General features: G+C 43.5%; 1 protein-coding gene across 4 annotated transcripts in view; it reads left to right on the forward strand.

Annotated features, from left to right (window-relative positions):
- The window catches only part of SETBP1 (SET binding protein 1), a 409029-nt gene that overhangs the window by 275666 nt on the left and 108288 nt on the right, over positions 1 to 25075 (forward strand). For all 4 annotated transcript variants that reach the window (XM_059881067.1, XM_024984548.2, XM_024984552.2 and 1 more), the window contains exon 4: positions 11673 to 15129. In XM_059881067.1, coding sequence (XP_059737050.1) covers positions 11673 to 15129 — 3457 coding nt within the window. The remainder of the gene's footprint in view (positions 1 to 11672; positions 15130 to 25075) is intronic.

Here is a 25075-nt window from a genome sequence, read left to right on the forward strand (position 1 = left end):
CAAAATGCAGTACTTGGGATCAATCTCAAAAACGACAGAATGATCTCAATTTGCTTCCAAGGCAAACTGTTCTTCATCAAGTAATCCAAGTCTATGCCCCAATCACTAATGCTGAAATTGAATGATTCTATGAAGACCTGCAAGACCTTCTAGAACTAACAAAAAAAGATGTCCTTTTCATCATAGGGGACTAGAATGCAAGAGTAAGAAGTCAGGAGATACCTGGAGTAACAGACAAGTTAGACCTTGGAGTACAAAATGAATCAGGGCAAAGGCTAACAAAGTTTTGCCAAGAGAACGTCATAGCAAACACCCTCTTCCAACAACAAAAGAGACAACTCTACCCATAGATATAACCAGATGGCCAATACCAAAATCACATTGATTTTATTCTGTGCAATTGAAGATGAAGAAACTCTATACAGTCAGCAAAAACAAGACTAGGAGCTGACTGTGGCTCAAATCATGAGTTCCTTATTGCAGAATTCAGACTTATATTGAAGAAAGTAGGGAAAACCACTAGGCCGTTCAGGTATGACCTAAATCAATTCCCTTATGATTATACAGTGGAAGTGACAAATAGATTCAAGGGATTAGATCTGATAGACAGAGAACCTGAAGAACTATGGACAGAGTTTCTTAACACTGTACAGGAGGCAGTGACCAAAACCATCCCTAAGAAAAAGAAATGCAAGAAGGCAAAATGGTTGAGGAGGCCTTACAAATAGCTGAGAAAAGAAGATAAGGGAAAGGCAAAGGAGAAAGGGAAAGATATACACAACTGAATACAGAGTTCCAAAGAATAGCAAGGAGAGATAAGAAAGCCTCCTTAAGTGAGCAACACAAAGAAATAGAGGAAAACAATAGAATGGGAAAGACTAGAGATCTCTTCAAGAAAATTAGAGATACCAAGGGAACATTTCATGCAAAGATGGGCACAATAAAGGACAGAGACATTAAGGATCTAACAGAAGTAGAAGAGATTAAGAAGAGGTGGAAAGATTACACAGAACTATACAAAAGGGGTCTTAATGGCTCGGGTAACCATGATGGTGCGGTCACTCACCTAGAGTCAGACATTCTAGAACGTGAAGTTAAGTGGCCTTAGGAAGCATTAGTAAGAACAAAGCTAGTGGAAGTGATAGAATCCCAGCTGAGCTATTTAAAATGATAGAAGATGATGCTGTGAAAGTGCTGCACTCGATATGCCAGTAAATTTGGAAAACTCAGCAGTAGCCACAGGAGTAGAAAATGTCAGTTTTCATTCCAATCCTAAAGAAAGTGAAAAGTGTTAGTCACTCAGTCATGTGCAACCCTTTGCAACCCTATGGACTGTAGCCCGCCAGACCCCTCTGTCCATGGGATTTTCCAGGCAAGAATATTGGAGTGGGCTGCCATTTCCTTCTTCAGGGCATCTTTCTGACCCAAGGATTGAACCCAGGTCTCTCGTATTGAATCCCAAAGAAGGGTAGTGCCAAAGAGTGTTCAAACTACCGCACAATGTGCTCATTTCACATGCTCTCAAGGTAATGCTCAAAATCCTTCAAGCTAAGCTTCAATAGTGCATGAATTGAGAACTTGCAGATGTACAAGCTGGATTTAGAAAAGTCAGAGGAACCAAAGATCAAATTGCCAATTTCCATTGGATCATAGAAAAAGCAAAGGAATTCCAGAAAAAACATCTACTTCTGCTTCATTGACTGTGCTGAAGCCTTTGACTGTGTGGATCATAGCAAACTGGAAAATTCTTAAAGAGATGGGAATACCAGACCACCTTACTTGTCTCCTGAGAAACCTGTATACAAGTCAAGAACCAACAGTTAGAACCAGACATGTAACAATGGACTGGTTTTAAATTGGGAAAGGAGTACGTCAAGGCTGTATATTGTTATCCTGTTTATTTAACTTATATGCAGAGTACACCATGTGAAATGCCAAGCTGGATGAATCACAAGCTGGAATCAAGATTGCAAGGAGAAATATCAATAACCTCAGATGTACAGATGACACCACCCTAATGGCAGAAAGCTCAGAAGAATTAAAGAACCTCTTGATGAAGGCAAAAGAGGAGAGTAAAAAAGCGGGCTTAAAACTAAACATTTAAAAAACTAAGATCCTGGCATCTGAGCCCATTTTCATAGCAGATAGATGGGGAAACAATGAAAACTGTGACAGACTTCATTTTCTTGAGCTCCAAAATCACTGCAGACAGTGATTGCAGCCATGAAATTAAATGAAGCTCACTCCTTGGAAGAAAATCTATGACAAACCTAGACAGTGTATTAAAATGAAGAGACATCACTTTGCCGACAAAGGTCAGTTTAGTCAAAGTTATGGTTTTTTCAGTAGTCACGTGTGGATGTGAGATTTGAACCATAAAGAAGGCTGAGCGCTGAAGAATTGATGCTTTCACCTGTGGTGCTGGAGAAGACTCTTGAGAGTCCTTTGGACAACAACAAGATCAAACCAGTCAATCCTAAAGGAAAGCAACCCCAAATATCATTGGAAAGACTGATGCTGAAACTGGAGCTCCAATACTTTGGCCACCTGATGCAGAGCCAACTTATTGAAAAAGACCCTGATGCTGGGAAAGATTGAGAGCATGAGGAGAAGGTGATGACAGAGGATGAGATGGTTGGATGGCATCACCGGCTCAATAGACATGAGTGTGAGCAAAGTCCAGGAAATTGTGAAGTACAGGGAAGCTTGGTATGCTGCAGTCCATGGGACTGCAAAGAGTTGCACATGATTGAGCAACTATACAACAACAGCAAGGGAAGAGTATTTCTAGCTTTAAAAGGCATGACCAAAACAGCTTCCAAAGTGGTACCATTTTGCATTCCCTCCAGCAATGGATGAGCGTTTCAGTTGTCCATACCTTTATCAGTACTGGTCATCTTCAGTATTTTTAATGTTAACTGTCCTACTTGGACTTTATCATTCTGGGCTCCAAAATCACTGCAGATGGTGACTGCAGCCATGGAATAAAAAGACACTTGTTCCTTGGAAGAAAAGTTATGACCAACCTAGACAGCTTATTAAAAAGCAGAGACATTACTTTGCCAACAAAGGTCCATCTAGTCAAGGCTATGGTTTTTCCTGTGGTCATGTATGGATGTGAGAGTTGGACTGTGAAGAAGGCTGAGTGCCCAAGAATTGATGCTTTTGAACTGTTGGAGAAGACTCTTGAGAGTCCCTTGGACTGCAAGGAGATCCAACCAGTCCATTCTGAAGATCAGCCCTGGGATTTCTTTGGAGGGAATGATGCTAAAGCTGAAACTCCAGTACTTTGGCCACCTGATGCAGAGAACTGACTCATTTGAAAAGACCCTGATGCTGGGAAAGATTGAAGGCAGGAGGAGAAGGGGATGACAGAGGATGAGATGGTTGGCTGGCATCACTGACTCAATGGAATGAGTTTGGGTAAACTCCAGGAGTTGGTGATGGACAGGGAGGCCTGGCGTGCTGCAGTCCATGGGGTCGAAAAGAATCAGACACGACTGAGTGACTGCACTGAACTGAACTGATCCTACTTGGGGTTTAGTCATATCTAGTTGTGGTTTTAATTGACATGTTCTTGCTTCAAATGATGTTTGAGGACATTCATATGTGCTCCCTGTCCATTCCTACTCCTTTTGTGATCCAGTATATTTGGGTGAAGATATTTTGCCGTTGTGTGAGGTTAAGTTGGTTGAGAACATTGATCAAATTTTCTGTATATTTTTTTCAATTTGTTTTTTTACGTCAGTTTGCTCTAGCAATTACTGAAAGAAGAGTGTTAAATCCTTTTAATTACAGTAGTCTATTTCTTCCTTTAATTCTCTTAGTTTTTATTTCCAATATTTGATTCACGTATATCTGTACGAGGTGCAAACAAATTTAGGATTATTGTTTAATCTTGATGAATTGACTCTCTTATTTTGAAATGTCCTTAATTATCTCTGGTAATACTCTCTGTTCTGAAGGCCGTTTTGCACTATATTAATTGAGTCACTCCAGCATTCTACAATTTGATGTTTGTGTGGTGTGTCTCGTTCCATCTTTTTAAACTGTGTCTTTGTATTTAATGTGTATTTCTTCAAATATAAGTACCTTACAAGTGTATACTTCCATATACCCTTCTCTTGCCCTTTGTTTTATTGTTTTACATTTTGTTTCTATAAAAGTCATAAACTTCATGATACATTGTTAATACCTCCACTTTAAGCAGGCCTTTTAAAGATTTTAAGACCAAGTATAGGTGTTAAATTATATGCCCTCATATATACTATTACCATGTTCCTCATTCATTCATGTAGATCTGAGTTTCTATCTGGTGTTATTTTGCTTTACCCTAAGGAACTTCCTTTTACATTTCTTATAATTCAGATCTGGGCTTCCCTGGTGTCTCAGTGGTAAAGAATCTGCCTGCCAATGCAGGAGATGTATGTTCCATCCCTGGGTCAGGAGGATTCCCTGGAGAAGGAAATGGCAAACCACTCTAATGATCTTGCCTGGGAAATCCCATGGACAGGGGAACCTGGTGGATTATAGTCTGTTGGCTCGTAAAAGAGTCGGATGCAGTTTAGCAACTAAACGACAAAAACAATTCAAGTCTACCAGCAGTGAATTTCCTCACTTTTTATTTATCTGAAAATATCTTCATTTTGGCTTCAGATATGAAGAATGCTTTCTTGGGTTAGAAAAATTTAAGTTGACTTTATTTTCGTTTTAATACTTTAAAGGTATTGATTGTCTTCTGGCTTGATCTTTATTGATAAAATGTCAGACATTATTTTTGTCACTATTTCCCTGTATATAATGTGTCTTTTTTCTCCGTTGCTTTTAACATTTTCTCTTTGGTCTTCATCAATTTGTTTACAATGTACTTAGATGTAGTTTTTTGTGTGTGCTTACTCTGCTTGGGATTTGTTGAACTTCTTACCTATATGAATCCACATGCGTTATGCTCTATCTGCTGCTGCTGCTAAGTCGCTTCAGTCGTGTCCGACTCTGTGCGACCCCATAGACAGCAGCCCACCAGGCTCCCCCGTCCCTGGGATTCTCCAGGCAAGAACACTGGAGTGGGTTGCCATTTCCTTCTCCAATGCATTAAAGTGAAAAGTGAAAGTGAAGTCGCTCAGTCATGTCTGACTCTTAGCGACCCCATGGACTGCAGCCCACCAGGCTCCTCTGTCCATGGGATTTTCCAGGCAAGAGTGCTGGAGTGGGGTGCCATTGCCTTCTCCGATGCCCTATCTACTGGGATTCTAATTTTATGTATGTTAGACCACTTGATACTTTTCTATAGGTCAGTGAAGTGCTATTTCTTTGTTTGTTTGTTTGTTCTTTTATTTAAATCTCCCTCCCTCACTTCATGAACCTTTCAATTTAGATAATTTCTGCTGTCTTTTCTTCATGTTCTCTGAGGTTCTCTTCTACTATGTCCTGTAAGTTGTTAAGCCCATGGAGAATTTTTCATTTCAGATATTGTATTTTTCCGATTTATAATTTCATTGTTATTTTGGTACAGTTGCCCTCTCTATGCTGAGACTTCCCATATGTTTATCAGTTGTTCCAATCTTTTCCTTAATATTAGGCCATCTGCATAATGGCTGTTTTGAGGACCTTGGATTTATATCTACCCTCCTGGTTACAGGTCATATTTATCTGCCTCATTGCCTGTCTAATATTTTTTATTGTGTCCTGGAAATTGTAGATAGTATATTGTAAAGATTCTAGATTTTACAATTTTCCTGTAAAGAGTTTGACTTTTGTTTTGCTTGATAGTTAATTTACTGGGAGATTAGCTTTATCTTATTAAGGATTCTTTTTAGACTTTGCTAGCTTTTATTCTAGGGTTCAAGTAACCCTACACTTAAGGAGAACTATTCCTGGGATATCAGCTGCCTGTCTGGGATATTTATTAAAGTCTCCCCATTCTGACTAGTCAGAAATGCAAGATTACCTAATATTATGTGACCTTAGAACTCTAGCAACATTCAGTCCCCGATAACATATATCTGCTGTGCTTCATGGAGTCTTGCCCTCAAGTGCAAGTTAAAGTTTGGCCAAAAATGTAGGGTATTTCTATTAAGGTTTCCAGGGTTACTTTTCTACACCAGTCCCTCTTCTCAGGTACCCTGACCCCAGATTCTAGTCCCCTCAAGAGTCTCAAACTATGATCTCTATTTCCTCTACCCATAGTTCTCTGGGTTCCACTTCCCTGTGCCTAGGTTTAGAAAGTTCTTCTTGGCAGAAAACTAGGGATACGGCAGAGCCTCTTAAGTTTCCCTTCTATCTAGAATCACAGCTTATATTACCTGTTGCCCAATGTCTGAAAATAGTTGTTTCATGTATTTTATAGTTTTATGTTTATTTCCATAGCAAAGTCAAGTCTAATACTTATTAATGCCATTATGGTTAGAAACAAGTCAGCAATCATTTTTAATTACATAGAATTACTGTGTACGAAAGGAAACATATGAGAGCGGCCTCTGTATTTGTGTAAGCTGTTATCACCCCCAATAAATAGAGTACTTCAATATCATTCATGGCCCCCAAATAGCAAATCAAGAATGGTTCCTATGGGAACCACATTAAGGTAACTTCCGAGGGCAATTCACGTGGCAGGAAATGAGAACTGTATATATATAATTGGAAACGTCATGTGCACTTAGGGGCTTTTCTATGTTCCATTGTCTTAGTCTGTTTGGGCTGCTATAACAGAATACCGTAGATGGAGTGGCTTGTAAAAACAGAAATTTATTTCACACAGTTCTGGAAGCTGGGAATTCCAAGAGCAAGGTGTTGGCAGATTCAGTGTGTGGAGAGAGCCCATTTCCTGATTCATAGATGGCCCTCTTCCCTGTGTGCTCACATGGTGAAGGACAAGTGAACCCTCTGGGGTCTCTTTTATTATAACAGCATTAATCCCTTTCATGAAGTCTCCACTCTCATGACCTAATCCAACACTGTGCTCCCAAAGGCCCCATTTCCTGATACCATGACACTGGGAGTTAGGATGTTAACATAGGAATTTTGAAGGGACACAGAGAATTCATGGAATTCTCTGAATTCAGAGGATCATAAAGCCATGGTTTAAATCAGGTACTTAGTTGACATTCTTCTCTACCTACCATTCACAAATGCAGAACAAACTGGGCTTAGGAGAGATGCTTTGAGAGCAAGTTCAGTGGAAGCTGGCATGTGCATTCCTCCTATTCATGTGCCAAAATGGTAATTTTCAGTCTTTTCTTAAATGACAGAACCATCTCTCTCCACCTCCTTTCTCTTAAATGAAATCCTTTGCATGGCTGCTCTGTTCAATTGAGGGTTAAAAGAATGGTCTGGAGCCTCTCTGTTGCCCAATTCACTGGCTACAATTCAGAAATATCTTTACAAAATCCTGGGACTCTGTGGAACACATTTGAAAACCACTGAGCTGGAACATCTCCTGATAATATCAGAGCCTCTTTAGTCCCTAACCCAGACCCCTGTCTTTGATATAATCTGGTAGTTCTCAACTCTGTCTGTGCATTGGGATAGCTGAGAGCTTTGAAAAATGTACTACTGTTCAGGTCCGACCTCTAGAATGTTGACTTAATTGGCCTGAGTCAAATCCGAGCTGTGGTACTCTTTACAAAGCTTCCTGGATGATTCTAACATGCAGCCAGGGTTGAGAACCTTGAATCAGACAGTGTGGGGTTGCATTCCTTTTCTCCCACACTCACCTCTTGCTCAGGCTTGAGCACTCGCTTCAAGCCTCAGGGGTGGAATGCTGGGATTCCCAGAGCTCTGAGGTTGGCTTGGATGAGATGGGGAAATAGAAATCCCAGGGTGGGAGGTCATGAACCTCTGCATACCCAGTTCTTTCTGGAAGGACAGGATTCTCACCCACCCATATAATTGACTCTTCTGCTCACTGTGCAGTACACTTGGAAAACCTGAACAGAGAATGGACTGTGTTAAGAGTTTCTAACTATGTGAATTACAAAGAGCTCAGAGAGCAATCAGGAATGCTCAGTGGTGCCAAACTACATATCCTAACAGGCCTGTAGTAGCTCTGCATATTTACCACCAAAAAGTGCTGTGAATGTCATAGCAACCACATAAGAGCCCCACCCCGGAGGAATTACGGTGTTAAAACATTAGATGAGTGGTTTTACAACTCAATTATGTTTCAGAATTATCTGAGGAGCATGTTAAAATGCACATTCCTTAGTCCCACCCTGGGAGATGGCCAATGAGTATATCTGCAGCAGGGCCCAGGAATTTGTATTAATAACCAGAACCTTAGCTGGCTGTGATGCAGGGATCCAGGACCACATCTTGAGAAGTACCAAGTGCCAAAATAAGAGATAAAGCTCCCTTCATTCCCTTATACCCAGGCACATCTTTCTGTTCATGTAAAAGCAAAATATCTCACAGATAGCACATTAAAATTACTGGTGTCAGCAAAAAGTAGCACAAATACAGCTAACCCAAGTGTCGTTTGTCAACCACAAAGTCATGCTTGATTTTTGATGAGTTATATGATTTTCCTCAGGCCAGAATCATCATGTTATCCTCTTATTGGGACAAAAATTGGGACTTGCTTTAGATAACCCTGAGATAAGGCTCCTTTATTCCATTTTCATAGATTTTTAAGTTTTTATGCAGTGATTTAATGCTTGTTTTTTAAATTATGTAAAAAAATAAAATGCTCTTTAAAAAGAAATCTGACTTGTACAAAATTTAAATTTATATAAGTTAATTTATACATTGGTTGTGGGGGAGGGTATAGTATCTACTTTATAAAGTAATTTTTCGCATGACAGACATGCTTCCATAAACACATCCTGTAGGAGAGAAATCTGTCTAGTGTTTTCAAAATGGTATTTCCCTGATGAACATTTGGCCTAGACTCAATGTACATGGAAAGCACATATAAAAAGGAAGCCAGACCTTCAGAATGACTGTGAGTTCCACAGTCAATCTGTGGGGATGGGGAAGCAACCAAGAGTCATGCTGAACTTGATTGTATTAAAAGTTTTCCGTAAAAATAATCTAGCCCAATATAGAATAGCATCAGCTCTTCTCTTATTTGCTAACCATTTCAGAGATAGCCGTGCTGGGGACTGAGGGTGGTATAAAGTCCATAAAAGATTCAAGTCTGATCCCCCAGAAAAAAATCTACAGTCTGAAGGGGAAACGGAAACATGTGCTCTGTGGATTAATAAAGGCCCCAGTCAAAACCCTCTATATGGGATAATATCCCCCAGACAGCTGGGGAAGGATGGGAGGGAGAGCTTGCACCCCTGCAACTGAGCTCAAAGCCCGTTTTGCCATGTCCATCTCTGTCTCAATGGAGTAAGTGCTCAATTCTCAGTGAAGGACATATTGGAACTGACAGCCTCACCATTGTGTATATAATCTGTCATGGCTGACAGATGAAGAAATGGGATTTTATGAAATGCAACTGGATATAGCCATCAGCCACTGCTGGAAGGAAAGCCTTGTTCTCCTGCACCCCTTAAAAAGCAGTCCTCCTCAGTCCTCTTTGCCCCTTGACTGCAGCCATCTGAGCACCAGGTTTAAAGCACCATTTCCCCCATTACCGCTGATCTTTTGTTGTGCTTCCCTTTTGTCCACCCTGCCCTTTGATTGCCAAGCTCTCCCAGCAGGGCAAATTGCAGCTGAAATGGTAGAAACAATGGGATCCGGCAGTGTCCAGATGGAGGCACTGGGAGCCAGGCATGCTTAACTGCTTACTTTCAGCTGGTCTGCCCTGAGTGTAAGTGAGCAGGCCTCACCTTTCAACTGCCAGAGTGAAATCCACCCTCCTGACTGTCACATGGGTTTCCCCAAAGGCAGAGTTAATTGGAAAGTGAAACAATTAATGGGAGATGGAAGAGAGCTAACAGTAAAAATTGCTTTGAGGGGGAGTTACCATTCAAGTATCTTTAGTCCTTAAGTATTTGGGAAGGATCTTTTGTTCAACATTTAATGCATCTGAGAACTCCAGTTTCATTATGAGCCATTATGAAATGAGTGATTGGTGGCTTATTGTCTTTTGTGTGTGGCCATGTATTTTGTCGTGGTAATAGGCATCTTAAATATCATTTTGTTTGTTCATTCAACAAACATTTATTGAGAACTTTCTGGGTGGTTTGCTTTGTAGTAGATACTGGGGATAAAAGGATAAATGAGAGCATCTCTGACTTCAAAATACTTCCAGTCTAGGAGAAGACATAAAAGTACACAAAAAATAGCACATTGCATTATAAGGATTGTGATAGGTGTCTTCAGGAGAGACAATGGTGCATGCAGAAGGAATGGCAGAAGAAATAGGGCTGGAGAGGGTAACTGTGTCTGCAGACAATATGTAGCAATATACAGTAATCTCACTAATGACAAAATGGATTACCCATAGTAAAATCGGTCTTCCCTCATTTATTCAATAAATGTTTATCGAGTGCCTACTATTTTCCAGGTACTGTGCTTGGTATCTCTGTGATGGTATACACAGGCTAGAAAGGAAAACAGGCATTAATTAAATTAGCACAAAAATCAAATGTAAATTTAAAACTATGATAAGTACAACAAAGATGAGATACATTGTTTCATGAAAACATGAAAACATTTGACAGGCCCCTTTCCCCCATGCAGTCGCAGTCATCCAACTTCCCCTCTTTTTTCTTTTTTTTTTGGAAGAAAATTAAGTCTTATTTATTTTTAAAACCAAACCACTAGGAAAATATATCACAGTCTTGAAACAACAGACAATATTATCATTTCAAGTAATAAGTTGGTAAAAAGACAAGGTCCTTAAAATGATAAGGTGCCAGAACTGGGATGAGAACAACTCATGTAGCAAAGGCCCAAGCTAAAGTGGGATTTGGTAACGGAGGACAGTCCTTTTGCCACTCTAAAGGAGCCACAGTTCACCCCTGAGTTGCTTACTTTTCCTCCCTTGACTTTTGTGTTGCCAGAGGATTGTCTCAATGCAGCTCTGTCATTTCTGGGGGCAAAGTAAGCAACACTGGGTTTAGACTTTCATTCTGTTTCATGAAAACCAGATTTTTCCAAACCCCATACTTCACAACCAACTTCCCCTCTTAATTTCTCAACTTGTGCTCTTTCTCCTTCTTGGTCCCTAATGAGCTGCTTGTTTGAGTGCGGAGATGCCGTACTCCAGGATAAACCCCCAACAGACACAAACTGCAATAGGGAACCATGTGTGTTTGAGGAGAAGCCGGGGCAGAAATAAGCTGCAGCTGGAGTTATGGAAATGAGCACAGGTTGTTGAGAAGTTAAGATGCTCTCCTGAACTCTGCCACCTTGGGCAGGACTCTCGATGGTTGAAGTTTTGGCCTCTTCATTTGGAAAATGGAAGCACTGGACTGTGGGACCTTTAGAGGACCTCCCATCTCTAAATAGTTCTTGTTCTTGAGATTGCATTAAACCAAGACAGATCCTGTTACTTAAGGTGAGAAAGGCAACGATTAAAGCATCCTTATTAATGTTCAAAAATCAATGCAACATATTTTTACTAAAGAAACTGAAAAATATACCTCCACAAAGCATTCTGGTGTTAAAGGTGGCTATTTCCAACTTATAAATAATTAAGCCTTTGATATGAAATTTTAAATGGTTTCAACATGCTCATCTTTGTTTCTCTCTCTCTCCTTCTCCATTCCACCCACCCTTAGGCTTATGAGCGGCCACAGAAACACTCAGCTCTCCACTATGACCCAGGCCTCCCACAGGATTTCACCAGTGACACCTTAAAACCAAAGCACCAGCAAAAAAGCAGCAGCCAGAACCACATGGACTGGTCCACCAACTCTGACAATGGACCTGCCACTCAGAATTGCTTCATCAGTCCAGAGTCTGGCAGAGAAACTGCAAGCACCAGCAAGATCCCAGCTCTTGAGCCCATGGCTTCCTTTGCAAAGGCCCAGGGTAAGAAAGGCAGTGCAGGGAGCACATGGAATCAGTTGCCCAACAGTAACAAAGATCTGCTCTTGGGAGGTGTGGTTCCATCTCCAAGCAACCACAGCTCACCAGCCCCACCCAGCAGCTCTGCTGAGTGCAGTGGGATTCAGCCCTTGGTAGATCAAGATGGAGGAAGTACAAAGGAGCCCCTTGAACCACCTACTATAAGCAGCAAGAAAAAGTCCAGTAAAAAAGATGTGATAAGTCAAACCATACCAAACTCAGACCTAGACTGGGTCAAGAATGCTCAGAAAGCATTTGACAGTACAGAAGGGAAAAGGGAAGGCTACTCTGCAGATAGTGCCCAAGAGGCCTCACCAGCCAGGCAGAATGTGAGTTCCGTCAGTAATCCTGAAAATGACTCAAGCCATGTCCGGATTACTATCCCTATCAAGGCACCTTGCCTCGATCCAAGCAGCCATAAGAGGAAAAAGAGACAGTCCATCAAAGCAGTGGTGGAAAAGATCATGCCAGAGAAAGCCTTGACTTCGGGAATCACTATGAGCAGTGAAGTAGTTAATAGGATATTTTCCAACCCCGAGGGTAATAAGAAAGACCCCCGTGTCCCTAAGTTGGGTAAAATGATGGAGAACGAGTCCCCCTCAGCTGGCCTTGAAACTGGTGTAAATGCTGAGAAAGTTGTCCCAGGAGGTGTACCTAAGCAGAGAAAGCCACCCATGGTCATGACGCCTCCAACATGCACAGATCACTCTGCAAGAAAGCTGCCAGAAATCCAGCACCCCAAATTTGCCGCCAAACGGAGGTGGACGTGCAGCAAACCAAAACCCACCAGTCTGCTTCGGGAGGCAGTCATGGCCACCTCCGATAAATTGATGGTGGAACCGCCGTCTGCTTATCCCATCACTCCATCCAGCCCTCTCTACACCAACACAGACAGTCTTACTGTGATCACGCCAGTCAAAAAGAAGCGGGGGCGACCAAAGAAGCAGCCTTTGCTCACGGTTGAGACAATTCATGAGGGGACGTCCACCAGTCCAGTCAGTCCCATCAGTCGGGAGTTTCCTGGCACCAAGAAGAGAAAGAGACGACGTAGTTTAGCTAAGTTGGCCCAACTAGTGCCAGGAGAGGACAAACCCATGAGCGAGATGAAATTTCACAAAAAAGTAGGAAAGCTTGGGGTATTGGATAAGAAGACCATCAAAACTATTAATAAGATGAAAACACTCAAGAGGAAAAATATATTGAACCAGATCTTGTCCTGCTCCAGCAGCATAGCACTGAAGGCCAAAGCTCCCCCGGAGACCAGCCCTGGGGCAGCAGCGATCGAGAGCAAACTGGGCAAGCAGATTAATGTCAGCAAGAGGGGCACCATCTACATCGGCAAGAAAAGGGGCAGGAAGCCGAGGGCAGAGCTGCCACCCCCATCCGAAGAACCCAAAACAGCCATCAAGCACCCGAGGCCTGTTTCTAGCCAGCCGGATGTTCCCGCCGTGCCTTCCAACCTTCAGTCACTTGTGGCGTCTTCACCAGCAGCTATGCACCCACTTTCGACACAGTTGGGTGGGTCCAATGGCAACCTGAGCCCCGCCAGCACTGAAACCAATTTTTCAGAGTTGAAAACTATGCCAAATCTCCAGCCCATCAGTGCTCTTCCAACCAAAACCCAAAAGGGAATCCATAGTGGGACCTGGAAGCTGTCTCCACCCAGGCTGATGGCCAACTCCCCGTCACACCTTTGCGAGATCGGGTCACTCAAGGAGATAACACTGTCCCCTGTGAGCGAGTCCCACAGTGAAGAGACGATCCCGAGTGACAGTGGCATTGGGACAGACAACAACAGCACGTCTGACCAAGCAGAGAAGAGTTCTGAATCCCGACGGAGGTACTCTTTTGATTTCTGCTCCCTGGACAACCCGGAGGCCATCCCATCTGACACCAGCACAAAGAACCGGCATGGCCACCGGCAGAAGCATCTCATCGTGGACAACTTTCTGGCCCACGAAAGCCTCAAGAAGCCAAAGCACAAGAGGAAACGGAAAAGCCTGCAAAACCGTGATGATCTCCAGTTTCTGGCGGACCTAGAAGAGCTCATCACGAAGTTCCAGGTGTTCAGGATCTCCCACCGGAGTTATACCTTTTACCACGAGAATCCGTATCCCAGCATTTTTCGGATTAATTTTGATCACTATTACCCGGTGCCATATATCCAGTATGACCCGTTGCTCTATCTTCGTAGGACTTCAGACTTAAAGTCAAAGAAGAAGCGTGGTAGGCCTGCAAAAACCAATGACACCATGACAAAGGTGCCTTTTTTACAAGGGTTCAGCTACCCTATTCCCAGTGGAAGTTACTATGCACCCTATGGAATGCCTTACACATCAATGCCTATGATGAACCTTGGTTATTACAGTCAGTACCCAGCTCCTGTGTACCTGTCACACACGCTCGGAGCAGCGTCCCCGTTCATGAGGCCCACAGTGCCACCACCTCAGTTCCACACAAGCTCCCACGTGAAGATGTCTGGTACAGCTAAGCATAAAGCAAAGCACGGAGTGCACCTGCAGGGGCCCGTGGGCATGGGCCTTGGTGACAGGCAGCCATCCCTGAATCCTCCCAAGGTGGGCAGCGCCAGTCTGTCCAGCGGTCGGCTCCACAAGAGGAAACACAAACATAAGCATAAGCACAAGGAAGACCGGCTCCTGGGGACCCACGACAACTTGAGTGGTCTCTTCGCAGGCAAAGCCACTGGCTTCTCCAGCCACATCCTGAGCGAGCGGCTGAGCAGCGCAGACAAAGAGCTCTCCTTGGTGAGTGAGAAAAACAAGCATAAGGAGAAGCAGAAGCATCAGCACAGTGAAGCCAGCCACAAAGCGTCCAAGAACAACTTTGAGGTGGACACCTTGTCTACACTGTCACTTTCGGATGCCCAGCACTGGACGCAGGCCAAGGACAAAGGTGACTTGAGCAGCGAGCCTGCGGACTCCTGTGCGAAAAGGTACTCTGGCAACGGTGGGGACGGGGGCGGCGCGAGACCGGAGAGCCTGGACGTGTTCAGCGAGATGAACCCTCCGAACGACAAGTGGGACAGTGACGTGAGTGCGAGTAAAAGGAGGAGCTACGAAGGCTTTGGAACGTACAGGGAAAAGGACATCCAAGCCTTCAAGATGAACCGCAAGGAGAGAAGTCCCTACGACTCCTCCGTATCTCCAGGTAAGGCCGAATTTTCTTCACGCTTGGACTCTGCTGTGACTTGGTTGCTGGGCCCTGCCATTCAGCAGTCGCTGTCTTCGGCACATTATTGCACTCACTAGTTTGCAGAGAGGTAGAAGCCGTATGACAGTGGGTCTTCTTGTACATTGGAGTCTGCTGTACCTTTTTTGCCTGTTTACTCAGTATTTACTGTCTTGCCTCTTCGGGCACCATTGCCTGAGGACTGTGGGCCCAGAGGCAGCCGCAGTAGCTGCCTAGATTACATCCATACCACCTACCTTTATGCATTTAATGAACAATATGGTGCCTAGGTCCTCATCTGATCTGGTGGTGAATTTGCGAGTTGGGTAAATCCTGTAAAACTCACTAGGAATACCAACAAGATCCCAGGAATGTCAGAGCTAGATGCAAATGAATATCTAGTTTATCTGACATGCTAGCCCTAGCTGTCACACAGCCTAGGTTGAAACACCTATAGCAGAGCCATTGGAAGCTAATGACCAGTGACTCTTGAAGGCTACGTGGTAAGGAAGCCACAGACCAAGACCGTGCTTTCCTCTCTTTGTCCATGGGCATTTGATAAGCATCCCTTTGTAGACCCTTCAAGTGGAGCCTTGACCTGTCATTTCCCTGCATAAAGGTGGGGCCGGGGCAGAACCTGGCTGTCAGCACCATGAGTTTCCTGCCTCTGCGGGACTTTACCACCGTGTCTCTTGGCACATCCACTGGGGTTGGGATTTGCCCACTAATCTCTAAACTGAAGTCTGGTTGCTCATTCCTTGTCAGTTGCTGGCAGAATTTCCTTGCTAATGTGCCCACCCACGTAAACCTTCCTTGCCACAGAAGCCTCGCACTTCTACGCATATATCCCTTTGCCCCTGTCTATATGTCACACAGATGGTAAGACTCCTGTAGAACAGAGTAGTTATTTACTAGGAAAAGAGTCAAAACTCCGTAGGTCAGACAAACTCTCTGACCAAAGCCTAGTTTCGAGGACTGATCGTTCCTGATAAGATTTGAGTGTACTGTTTGACCTTTGTGTATGGTGCTTATCCCTTGCTCATCCTCCCCCTTCACAGGGAGTCACATTAGTGAAACTGAAGGCAATCTATTCATGAGGATTAGAGACGTTTTCCAGGCCAGCAGATTTCAGGAGGAAATATGGCTATGAGTTGGAAGCCACTTAAAGATTGCCCCAAATTGCCAGTAGCTTGTGAGTTGCTCTTGTGGTAGATGTTGTCCTTGCTTAATGAAGAGACCAGTTAGCAGTCATGTCTCCTGCATTTGCCGAAGGGGATGAATGGCCCACATTTCATGTCTGCCCAGATAGATGTCCTCTTCTGGGTTTCCCCATTTCTGATCATCAGACTTTATTGAAGGTGCTTATTTTTTGTGCAAAGCCTAAATTAAGCCCATCCAAACAAGAGTTGGGCTTCCCTAGTAGCTCAGATGCTAAAGCATCCGCTGCAATGCAGGAGACCCAGGTTTGATCCCTGGGTCAGGAAGATGCCCCGAAGAAGGAAATGGCAACCCACTCTAGCATTCTTGCCTGGAGAATTCCATGGACAGTGGAGCCTGGTAGGCTACAGTCCATGAGGTCACAAAGAGCTGGACACAACTGAGCAACTAATACACACAGACAAGAGTTGCTAAAAGATTAAATTTTCACGAGACATATTCTTACTTTCTCTTACAATGCGGTGGAATTGAACTTGCCATGAGCAAAGAGCTTTCTTATTTCTATTTTCTTAGCATTGTTTAGTTAGAAAACAATAATGGTATGTTATTGCTGAGAACCTGCAAGCAAGAATCCTAACTTAACAGACCTGAGAAACAAGGTCTGCTAAGCTGCTACTGCTAAGTCGTTTCAGTCGTGTCCGACTCTGTGTGACCCCATAGACGGCAGCCCACCAGGCTTCCCCGTCCCTGGGATTCTCCAGGCAAGAACACTGGAGTGGGTTGCCATTTCCTTCTCCAATGCATGAAAGTGAAAAGTGAAAGTGAAGTCGCTCAGTCGTGTCCAACTCTTAGTGACCCCATGGACTACAGGCTACCAGGCTCCTCCATCCATGGGACCCTCCAGGCAAAAGTACTGGAGTGGGTTGCCATTGCCTTCTCTGGAGAAACAAGGTCTCAGAAGCTAAAACCAGCCGCTGTTACATTAGGGTTCTCGGCAGTCTTACGGGGACTTCTGCATGTTTCAACTGTTTTACAGGTGGGCTCTGGCTTAAGTTTGCCAGCTAGAGGTTTATCTCTGGGCCCTGCATCTGAGGGCAGCCACACTGTAGCCACACACAACTCCTTGTATTTGTATTCACAAGTTGGTTGTTACTTCATTTAAGATTCTCCCTCTCCTTCCTCAACTTCTTATTGTTTTGCAGTTAGCCACAGAAAGCTAGATTCAGCCTGGAAATCGAGTTCTGCACCCAACTCTGTTATGACCTTAGGCATGATATCCTACCTCTTTGGGGGTACTATCTGCCAACCTGTAACTCAAAGAATTGGGCCAGATCTCTTTTGTATGGCATATTTCAATTCTTAAAGCCATTTTACATGTATTTCTTAGAGTGCCCTTCCTGCAATCTTAGAAGAGAAATACTTGCATTTCCATTTTATGAAACAGGACACTGAGGCTCAGAGATCCAGTGACCTGGTCAGGTTCAGAAAAACTGTCACTTTTAACTCTAAGCCTAGGGCTTTGCCCTCTGCATTGCAACTCAGCTGCATGTCACCCAGCTAGTTAAGGCCAAGTCTAGAACACAGGGCCTGGTCCCCAGTCAGTGTCCCTATATCTTACCACCACCCTTCCTCTCAGAATCTCATCTATCCTCTGATTACATGCCTTCCCCTAGGGCATCTGCACAGTGATTATGTGATGAGTGCATAAGAGAGTAATTAAAACAAGAAGACATCCCTTGATTTAGCTCCCAGCCAATGAAAGAGGATTTCTTATGGCCTAAACTTGACTAAATATCAGCCTGGAAACATGTATGCTGACAAGGTTTCCACTTCTGTCCTTGCTAAAATCCAGTTCCCTGAGGTATTTTTGCCACTGCTTGTGCTTAGTTTTGCGTTGTATGAGCCTTTTTTCTGAACATTATCATGAATCTTAATTGTTCGTGGCTTATGGGTCTGCATAGTTATACCTGTTGTCCCTACACATCTTGATGAATACCTTATTGGAACAGACCAGATTCCCTATCATTCCCTTTCCTTCTAAACCATGGCCTCTCCTTGATATTTTAAATGCCCCTTCTATTCCTGAACCCCTGAAACATCAGGGAAAAAGTGTCCTTAGCACTTGGAACCCAAAGCATTCACCTTAATGTAATACACTCCAAAGAGTACCAAGTCCCATTAAAAGCTGGGAGACAGAAGAGATGACACTGAAGCATTAAGATTTTCAGGACTTTATCCAAATCAAGGTATCTGTTTGGCTAGATGGTACTGAAGGTCATGTTTAGAAAATAAGCATCTGTCCTTCCACACCTTCTCTTCTTCCACCTCTTCCTTCTCCGTGTGGCTCATTTCCACAGCATCTTAATGTTCAATTTCACATGATCTAGTCTTCTCCAAAATTGATATGGCATAAATATAAATGCCATTCTTTACCCTGTTGAGGACCAAATTTAGGAGCAAGGTGAAAAGAGCACCCTGAGATCAGAACTGATATGCATGAAAGTCGCTCAGTCATGTCCGACTATTTGCAACCCCATGGACAATACAGTCCATGGCATTTTCCAGGCCAGAATACTGGAGTGGGTAACCTTTCCTTTCTCCAGGGGATCTTCCCAACCCAAGGATCAGACCCAGGTCTCCCGGGTTGTGGCAAATTCTTTACCAGCTGAGCCACAAGGGAAGCCCAAGAAAACTGGAGTGGGTAGCCTATCCCTTCTCCAGGGGATCTTCCCGACCCAGGAATCGAACTGGGGTCTCCTGCATTGCAGGTGGATTCTTTACCAACTGAGCTATGAGGGAAGCCCAAATGGAAGTCATTACCATTCTGGAGAGAGGAATTAGAGACTGTGCAGCAGTTGCACACTTCATTTCCTCTTTTCTGCTTGGAAAGTCATTCGTTCTCCATCCCCCTGCCCCAGTATATAGATGTGTTGTCTTGTTAGCCCCCTTACCACATACCTAGAGCTGGAAAGTTACACAGACTCTTCACCTTTTTCCTCTATTTCACTCCTGTCCTACTGCTTCTTTGGTTTCAAAAGGCAGTGACTCTTTTGACCTATTTTCTAAATGCACACCATCTGGTAAATCTTCACCTATAAAAATGCTTGCCTGGAGCCAAATAATGGATAAATAGTGGGAAGGTGAACTGCACAGACTCTCAGAGTTGGGAAAAGCTTCATCTGGGCTGCCGTCTCACCAGGCACCACCGTCTCATGCACGCTGACATGCGGCACATTCCAGAGAGCAAACCTGTCCAAGGATGACAATGCGTATTCAGATAATGCTATATGCTCTCGGAGCCAAGTTCTCCTGAGGCAGTGGAAGAAGTCTCTAGTGTGAATGATGTTCTTCCTGTTTCAACCTCTTGGTGAAAACAATCTTTGCATACTTTGATGTGAAGTTAGGCCAGGGGCTTCAGATATTTTGACTGCTGCTGTCCAGGCTCCCATCAGATATTGGAGAAACAGTGAGGAGAGTTAAGTTTATACCTATTACCTCTTAGTCCAATGCCATTCTTAATCAAGGTGAGTCCCCAGGGTCAAGTACTTTCCCCATGATGAATGGATGCTGAGAATTCATTCTTAGCTCACGTCTCAGATATCAGAGGCCTGCCATGTAGGTAGCTGAATTCCTTTGAGCCTGGGTGACTCCACTTCTTCTTGTGGCTCTGTCTTGCCCTCTGTCAGCTCCTCTTATAGGCACTGTGGTCATTTCGGGAGGCAGTCTCTGTTGTCAGTCACGGGCAGGAAATGGATGCCCAAGCCAAAAATAATACAGAAGCCTCCTCCAATCAGTCATACAGATGAGGGAATATTAACCACATGGACAAAATGTCATGAAAACCATACAAAAGAAACATGTGTGTGGAAAGTTTTCTAAACCTGAAATAGAAGGAAGAAGAGGACTCATGGGAGGAGAAAGTTAAAACCAGGAAAGAAGGAAGAGTAAAAAATGGAAAACTGGTGAAGTGTGGTCTGTCTGACCTCAATCCAAGTTGAATTCTAGGTCATCCTGTGGGAGGAAGTGAAAGATTAATTAGCAAATGGTTGCTGTGTGGCTTAGTGAGCTTATGAGTACCTGCCTCAGTCTTGTCTCCTCTGCTAACCAGCTGAAAGATCTTCTTTACTCACAGTTTTCCCAAGTAATACTAGGACAATAAGGGTTCTGACCAGACCTGATAGTCTAGGAGTCTTGAATTTATACAATGGAATTGGAGCACATACACACACCAGATTGTGCAGTTAAAGAGAAAATGCCCACATTATAGCCAAGTTGACCAATTAATTAGCTGTTCAGTGAAGTTTCAAAGCAGATACTTCTGGCCCATGTCTTAACCTATGTGACATCCCTTTCATCTTTGGCTCAAGTGACTTCACTTAACCATTTGATCTCACTTTTCCAAAAGATGAGACCTCATAATTATACCAACAAATTCACTTCTTCATTGTGCAGGCTGAAACCACAGTCATCATCTTGGAACTAAATAAGTTAGAGCACTAATACGACCAATTGTATGAGAGCAGATTGAGCAAACTTGTGCCTGTAGTCACACTTAGAAGTAAAAGAGTACTAATATAGTATAAACACTTCATTTTGCTTATGAGAATACTGAGGTTTAGGAAGGACAAGCGACTTATCCAATAATTGGTAGAAGGGCTCAGAACGCGAAGTTTAGCATCAGGCAGAAAGAAAGGGAAGCGAGAGAGAGAGACAATAAAAGGAAAAAAGAGCAAGAGAAAGGTGAGTGTGGGAGAGATGTTAAGCTATATGTTTTATTTCACTGTGAGCTGTTGTAAAAGGTAAGCATCTCTTTGACAATAATTTGTTTCCAGGCTATCTCTGGGGACCCATGTTTGGGACTGGAAACGATCTTTGTGGACTGTGATGGAAGTAATTTTTTTTTCCTTTTCTGTCTTCACAATTGCACATACTTATTTTATTGAGCCTCCCACAGTTCCTCCTAAGGTTTCCTTTTGGAAACCAGGAATTAATCAAATTAAATGTTGTGACCCATAACTTTATGACAATGAAAAAAAGAAAATAGCATCTCTTTTGCTACGTTGAACCAGAAATCCAGCAATCTGCCTTTGGAGCATGGAGTCTCCAGGCCATTTATCTTCCAACAGTTGGCAAACTTTCCCCCATTCTTTTGGAATATTTTATGTATACCTCTGTGGCTTTGGAGAGTTATGAAGATTCAGGTGTAGGTACAGAAAGTGAAAGTGTTAGTCGCTCAGTCATGTCTGACTCTTTGCCACCCCATGGACTGTAACCTGCCAGGCTCATCTGTCTATGGGATTCTCCAGGCAAGAATACTGGCGTGGGTTGCCATTTCCTTCTCTAGGGGTCTTCCTGACCCAGGGATTGAACACGGGTCTCCTGAATTGCAGGCAGATTTTTTACCATCTGAGCCATCTACAGAGAAGTCACAATTTTGACAGACTTGGCTTTGATACAACACGGAGCTTTTCTTGGCCAGAAAAATCAGTAAAGCATGCCTTCCAAAGGCTAGCCTGTCACTGGTCCATGATAAGGATAGTGCCTTTGGAAGGATCCTCCAGAAAACCATGTCTTCACTCTAAACAAATAAACAATAAGGCTGAACAGTTCATCATGGCTTAAACATGTGCCAATATAGCACTTCACACAAAGTAGTTGAATTGAAGAGGAACTAATAAAGACAAGGGACATTTTTTAAATTATTAATTTAGTGTCTAGTATATGCATGGGTTTGTACAGTCCTGGGAGAGTAGTTCAAGGATGCTTTACTATTAATGAATCATAGTAAAAAAAGCATTAAGTAACTCAATGGTTTTGCCCTCAAAGAGGGTACAATCAGGAGGCTGTCCTGAATAACCTGCTGCTGCTAAGTCGCTTCAGTCGTGTCCGACTCTGTGCGACCCCATAAACGGCAGCCCACTAGACTCCTTTGTCCCTGGGATTCTCCAGGCAAGAACACTGAAGTGGGTTGCCATTTCCTTCTCCAATGCATGAAAGTGAAAAGTGAAAGTGAAGTTGCTTAGTCGTGCCTGACTCTTAGTGATCCCATGGACTGCAGCCTACCAGGCTCCTCCATCCATGGGATTTTCCAGGCAAGAGTACTGGAGTGGGTTGCCATTGCCTTCTCCCCTGAATAACCTAGGGGAGGAAAATAGATGCAACTTAGACTATAAGGACCATCAGGAAATCATACAGAAGATGCTGGGCTGTCCAATGAGGGTAAGCCACTGCCGTATTTTCAGTGCTGGTGGAAAGGTGGAACCAGGAAATTCTTCTGTTTGGCATTTTTTTAAGGATGGAAGAGTCTTTTAGAGCATGGAGATGGTGGGATGGTGATGGGAGAAAGTGGAGTCAAGTATACAGTGGGAAGGAAGCTCTGTCAATAAAGGTATTTAGGAGGAAATACCCCCAAAACACTTGGGAAATGGTGTTTAGTCTAAGTTCTATTGAGGTTAGGATCTGCAATTGGGAAATCATGGTAGATAAGGAGTATGTTGTGCTGGAGTTTAAAGGTTTTACCCCACACTCTGAGGCTTGTGCTTAATTAAGTAGACAGTGGTCAGCCATTTCATTATTCAGGCAAAAATTGTGAGATGATCATATTATTGTCTTTTTCCCCTGACTGCTCCCTCCCTCTTGTCTGGGTTGGGCAAACTTACCCCATCTTGCATTTTTCATATGACATTGTAATAATTCATTTCTTATTTGAATTGTACCCACTACCTACCCTTCTTCCCCCAGCCCACCCACTGGATTATAAGCCTCTTAAAAGCATCATATCTACTCAGGTGCTCAAAGAAAAAAATAAAATAAAATAAATAAATAATAATGAGTCATTCCTGACTCATCTGTTTCCCTCTGTAGCTAAAATCAAAGAGGGTTCCAATATGTTGGCCTCAGGCAACTGGAAGCATGATAGCACGTGAATAGAACCATAGACATTGAAGCGGGAGTGTGAGGGGACGAGTGGCTGAGGCAGCAGTTGGCAGCCCTGCACAGAGTAGAGCTGGAGATTCACCAAAGGGGAAGACTGGAAAATTAAGGAAAGAGAGTGGAAGGGGGAGACCCCTGTGGTTCACCTTAAACAGAGAGGCAAAGTAAGAGGGGATTGGGCAGAGACAGAGGAGTGACAGAATTGTTGGAGAAGAAACAAGGGCACAGAGAAGAATGAATTTCAGAAGAATGGGGTGGGGGGCCACGAGGGCCCGAGCTACAGAGTTCATAGAAGATGGGGATATGTGAGAATTTGTATGAACATATTGTCCACTCTGGAGACAGCAGAAAAGTTAGCAATTAAGTATTTAGTGCCTCGTATGGTTAAGCGGGGGTGGGGTGCCAAGTTCAGGTGGTAGAGAGGTAATGAATAAGTAGATGATGAGAAAATAGGGGGCGAAGGTGCAGAAAGTGAAACATGGTTGTGGTTGGAGCTTCTTAGAAGCTCCGACTTCTTAGAAGGCTTTGTTCTATAGTGAGCCCTTGATGGGAAGTGACACATTCATTCTTAGCAGGGCTTCAGTCTAAGGTTCCCCCTATTCAGGGAGCATGAAAACAATGCCATACTCTTTATCCTATGTCATTCTGCCTCCCTGTGAAGCCCACATATAGAAAAGGTTTTAGTATTTTAAAAGAGGTCAGAGATTCCAGGCAGGCTCCGCTTTGCTTGTCCCACAGACACTACTACTACTACTACTACTACATCGCTTCAGTCGTGTCCGACTCTGTGCGACCCCACAGACGGCAGCCCACCAGGCTCCCCTGCCCCTGGGATTCTCCAGGCAAGAACACTGGAGTGGGTTGCCATTTCCTTCTCCAATGCATGAAAGTGAAAAGTGAAAGTGAAGTCGCTCAGTCGTGTCCGACTCTAAGCGACCCCATGGACTGCAGCCTACCAGGATCCTCCGTCCATGGGATTTTTCCAGGCGAGAGTACTGGAGTGGGTTGCCATTGCCTTCTCCGTCCCACAGACACACAGACACTTATTTTTGGTCATGGTAATGGCTGTTTGAAAGTTTCTCTTTATGGTACCACGGATATGTGCTGTACTAGCATGAGTGTGTGGAGGAAAAGTTCAAGTTTTGGTAAATGAATCTTACTGAATGTTTACTGTGTACAAAGTTTTATAGACTAAAGTTTAATTGTTGATCTTTCAGAGGTCTTTACTACTCTGTGGAATAAATATATATATGCTGGTTCATAAAGTGCTTACCTTCTTGCAAACAATTATGAGCTCTTTAGTTATTAAACATATAACATCATGCCAGGATACAACACACGGAGAGACCAGAACAAAAGAAAAGCAAGAAAGGGCTCCTGACCTTAGGTTCCCTATACTATACTGAAAAGAGATGAAGTTAACATACATAAAACAACCTGAGGATTAATGCAGACCAAATTTAATCTGTGCCAACTCAGTGGCCAACAACGGGAGCCATAGTGATACAGGATCAGAAAGGATGACAGTGTTTAGTGAAAAACAAAATCCAGGGCTTGAACCCTAGAGAGTGGATGCATAGTGATTCACCGAGGCACCAGATGGATGTCAACTAAAAAATTAGTCACAACCTGCAAGTGGAGTTATTTTATTTGGTGGTTAGGTTCAGGACTCTGAGCCCAGGAGGCAGGAGAGGCAGTCAAACTATACACAAGTTGGCAACAAAGGGAGCAGGCATGCTGAACATAAAAGATTATTGTTAAGTAGTAAGGAAAAGGGCTTCCCAGGTGGCACTAGTGGTAAAGAACACACCGGCCAATGCAGGAGACACAAGAG

Source organism: Bos taurus, chromosome 24 (genome assembly GCF_002263795.3).
Source record: "Bos taurus isolate L1 Dominette 01449 registration number 42190680 breed Hereford chromosome 24, ARS-UCD2.0, whole genome shotgun sequence".
NCBI lineage: Eukaryota > Metazoa > Chordata > Mammalia > Artiodactyla > Bovidae > Bos > Bos taurus.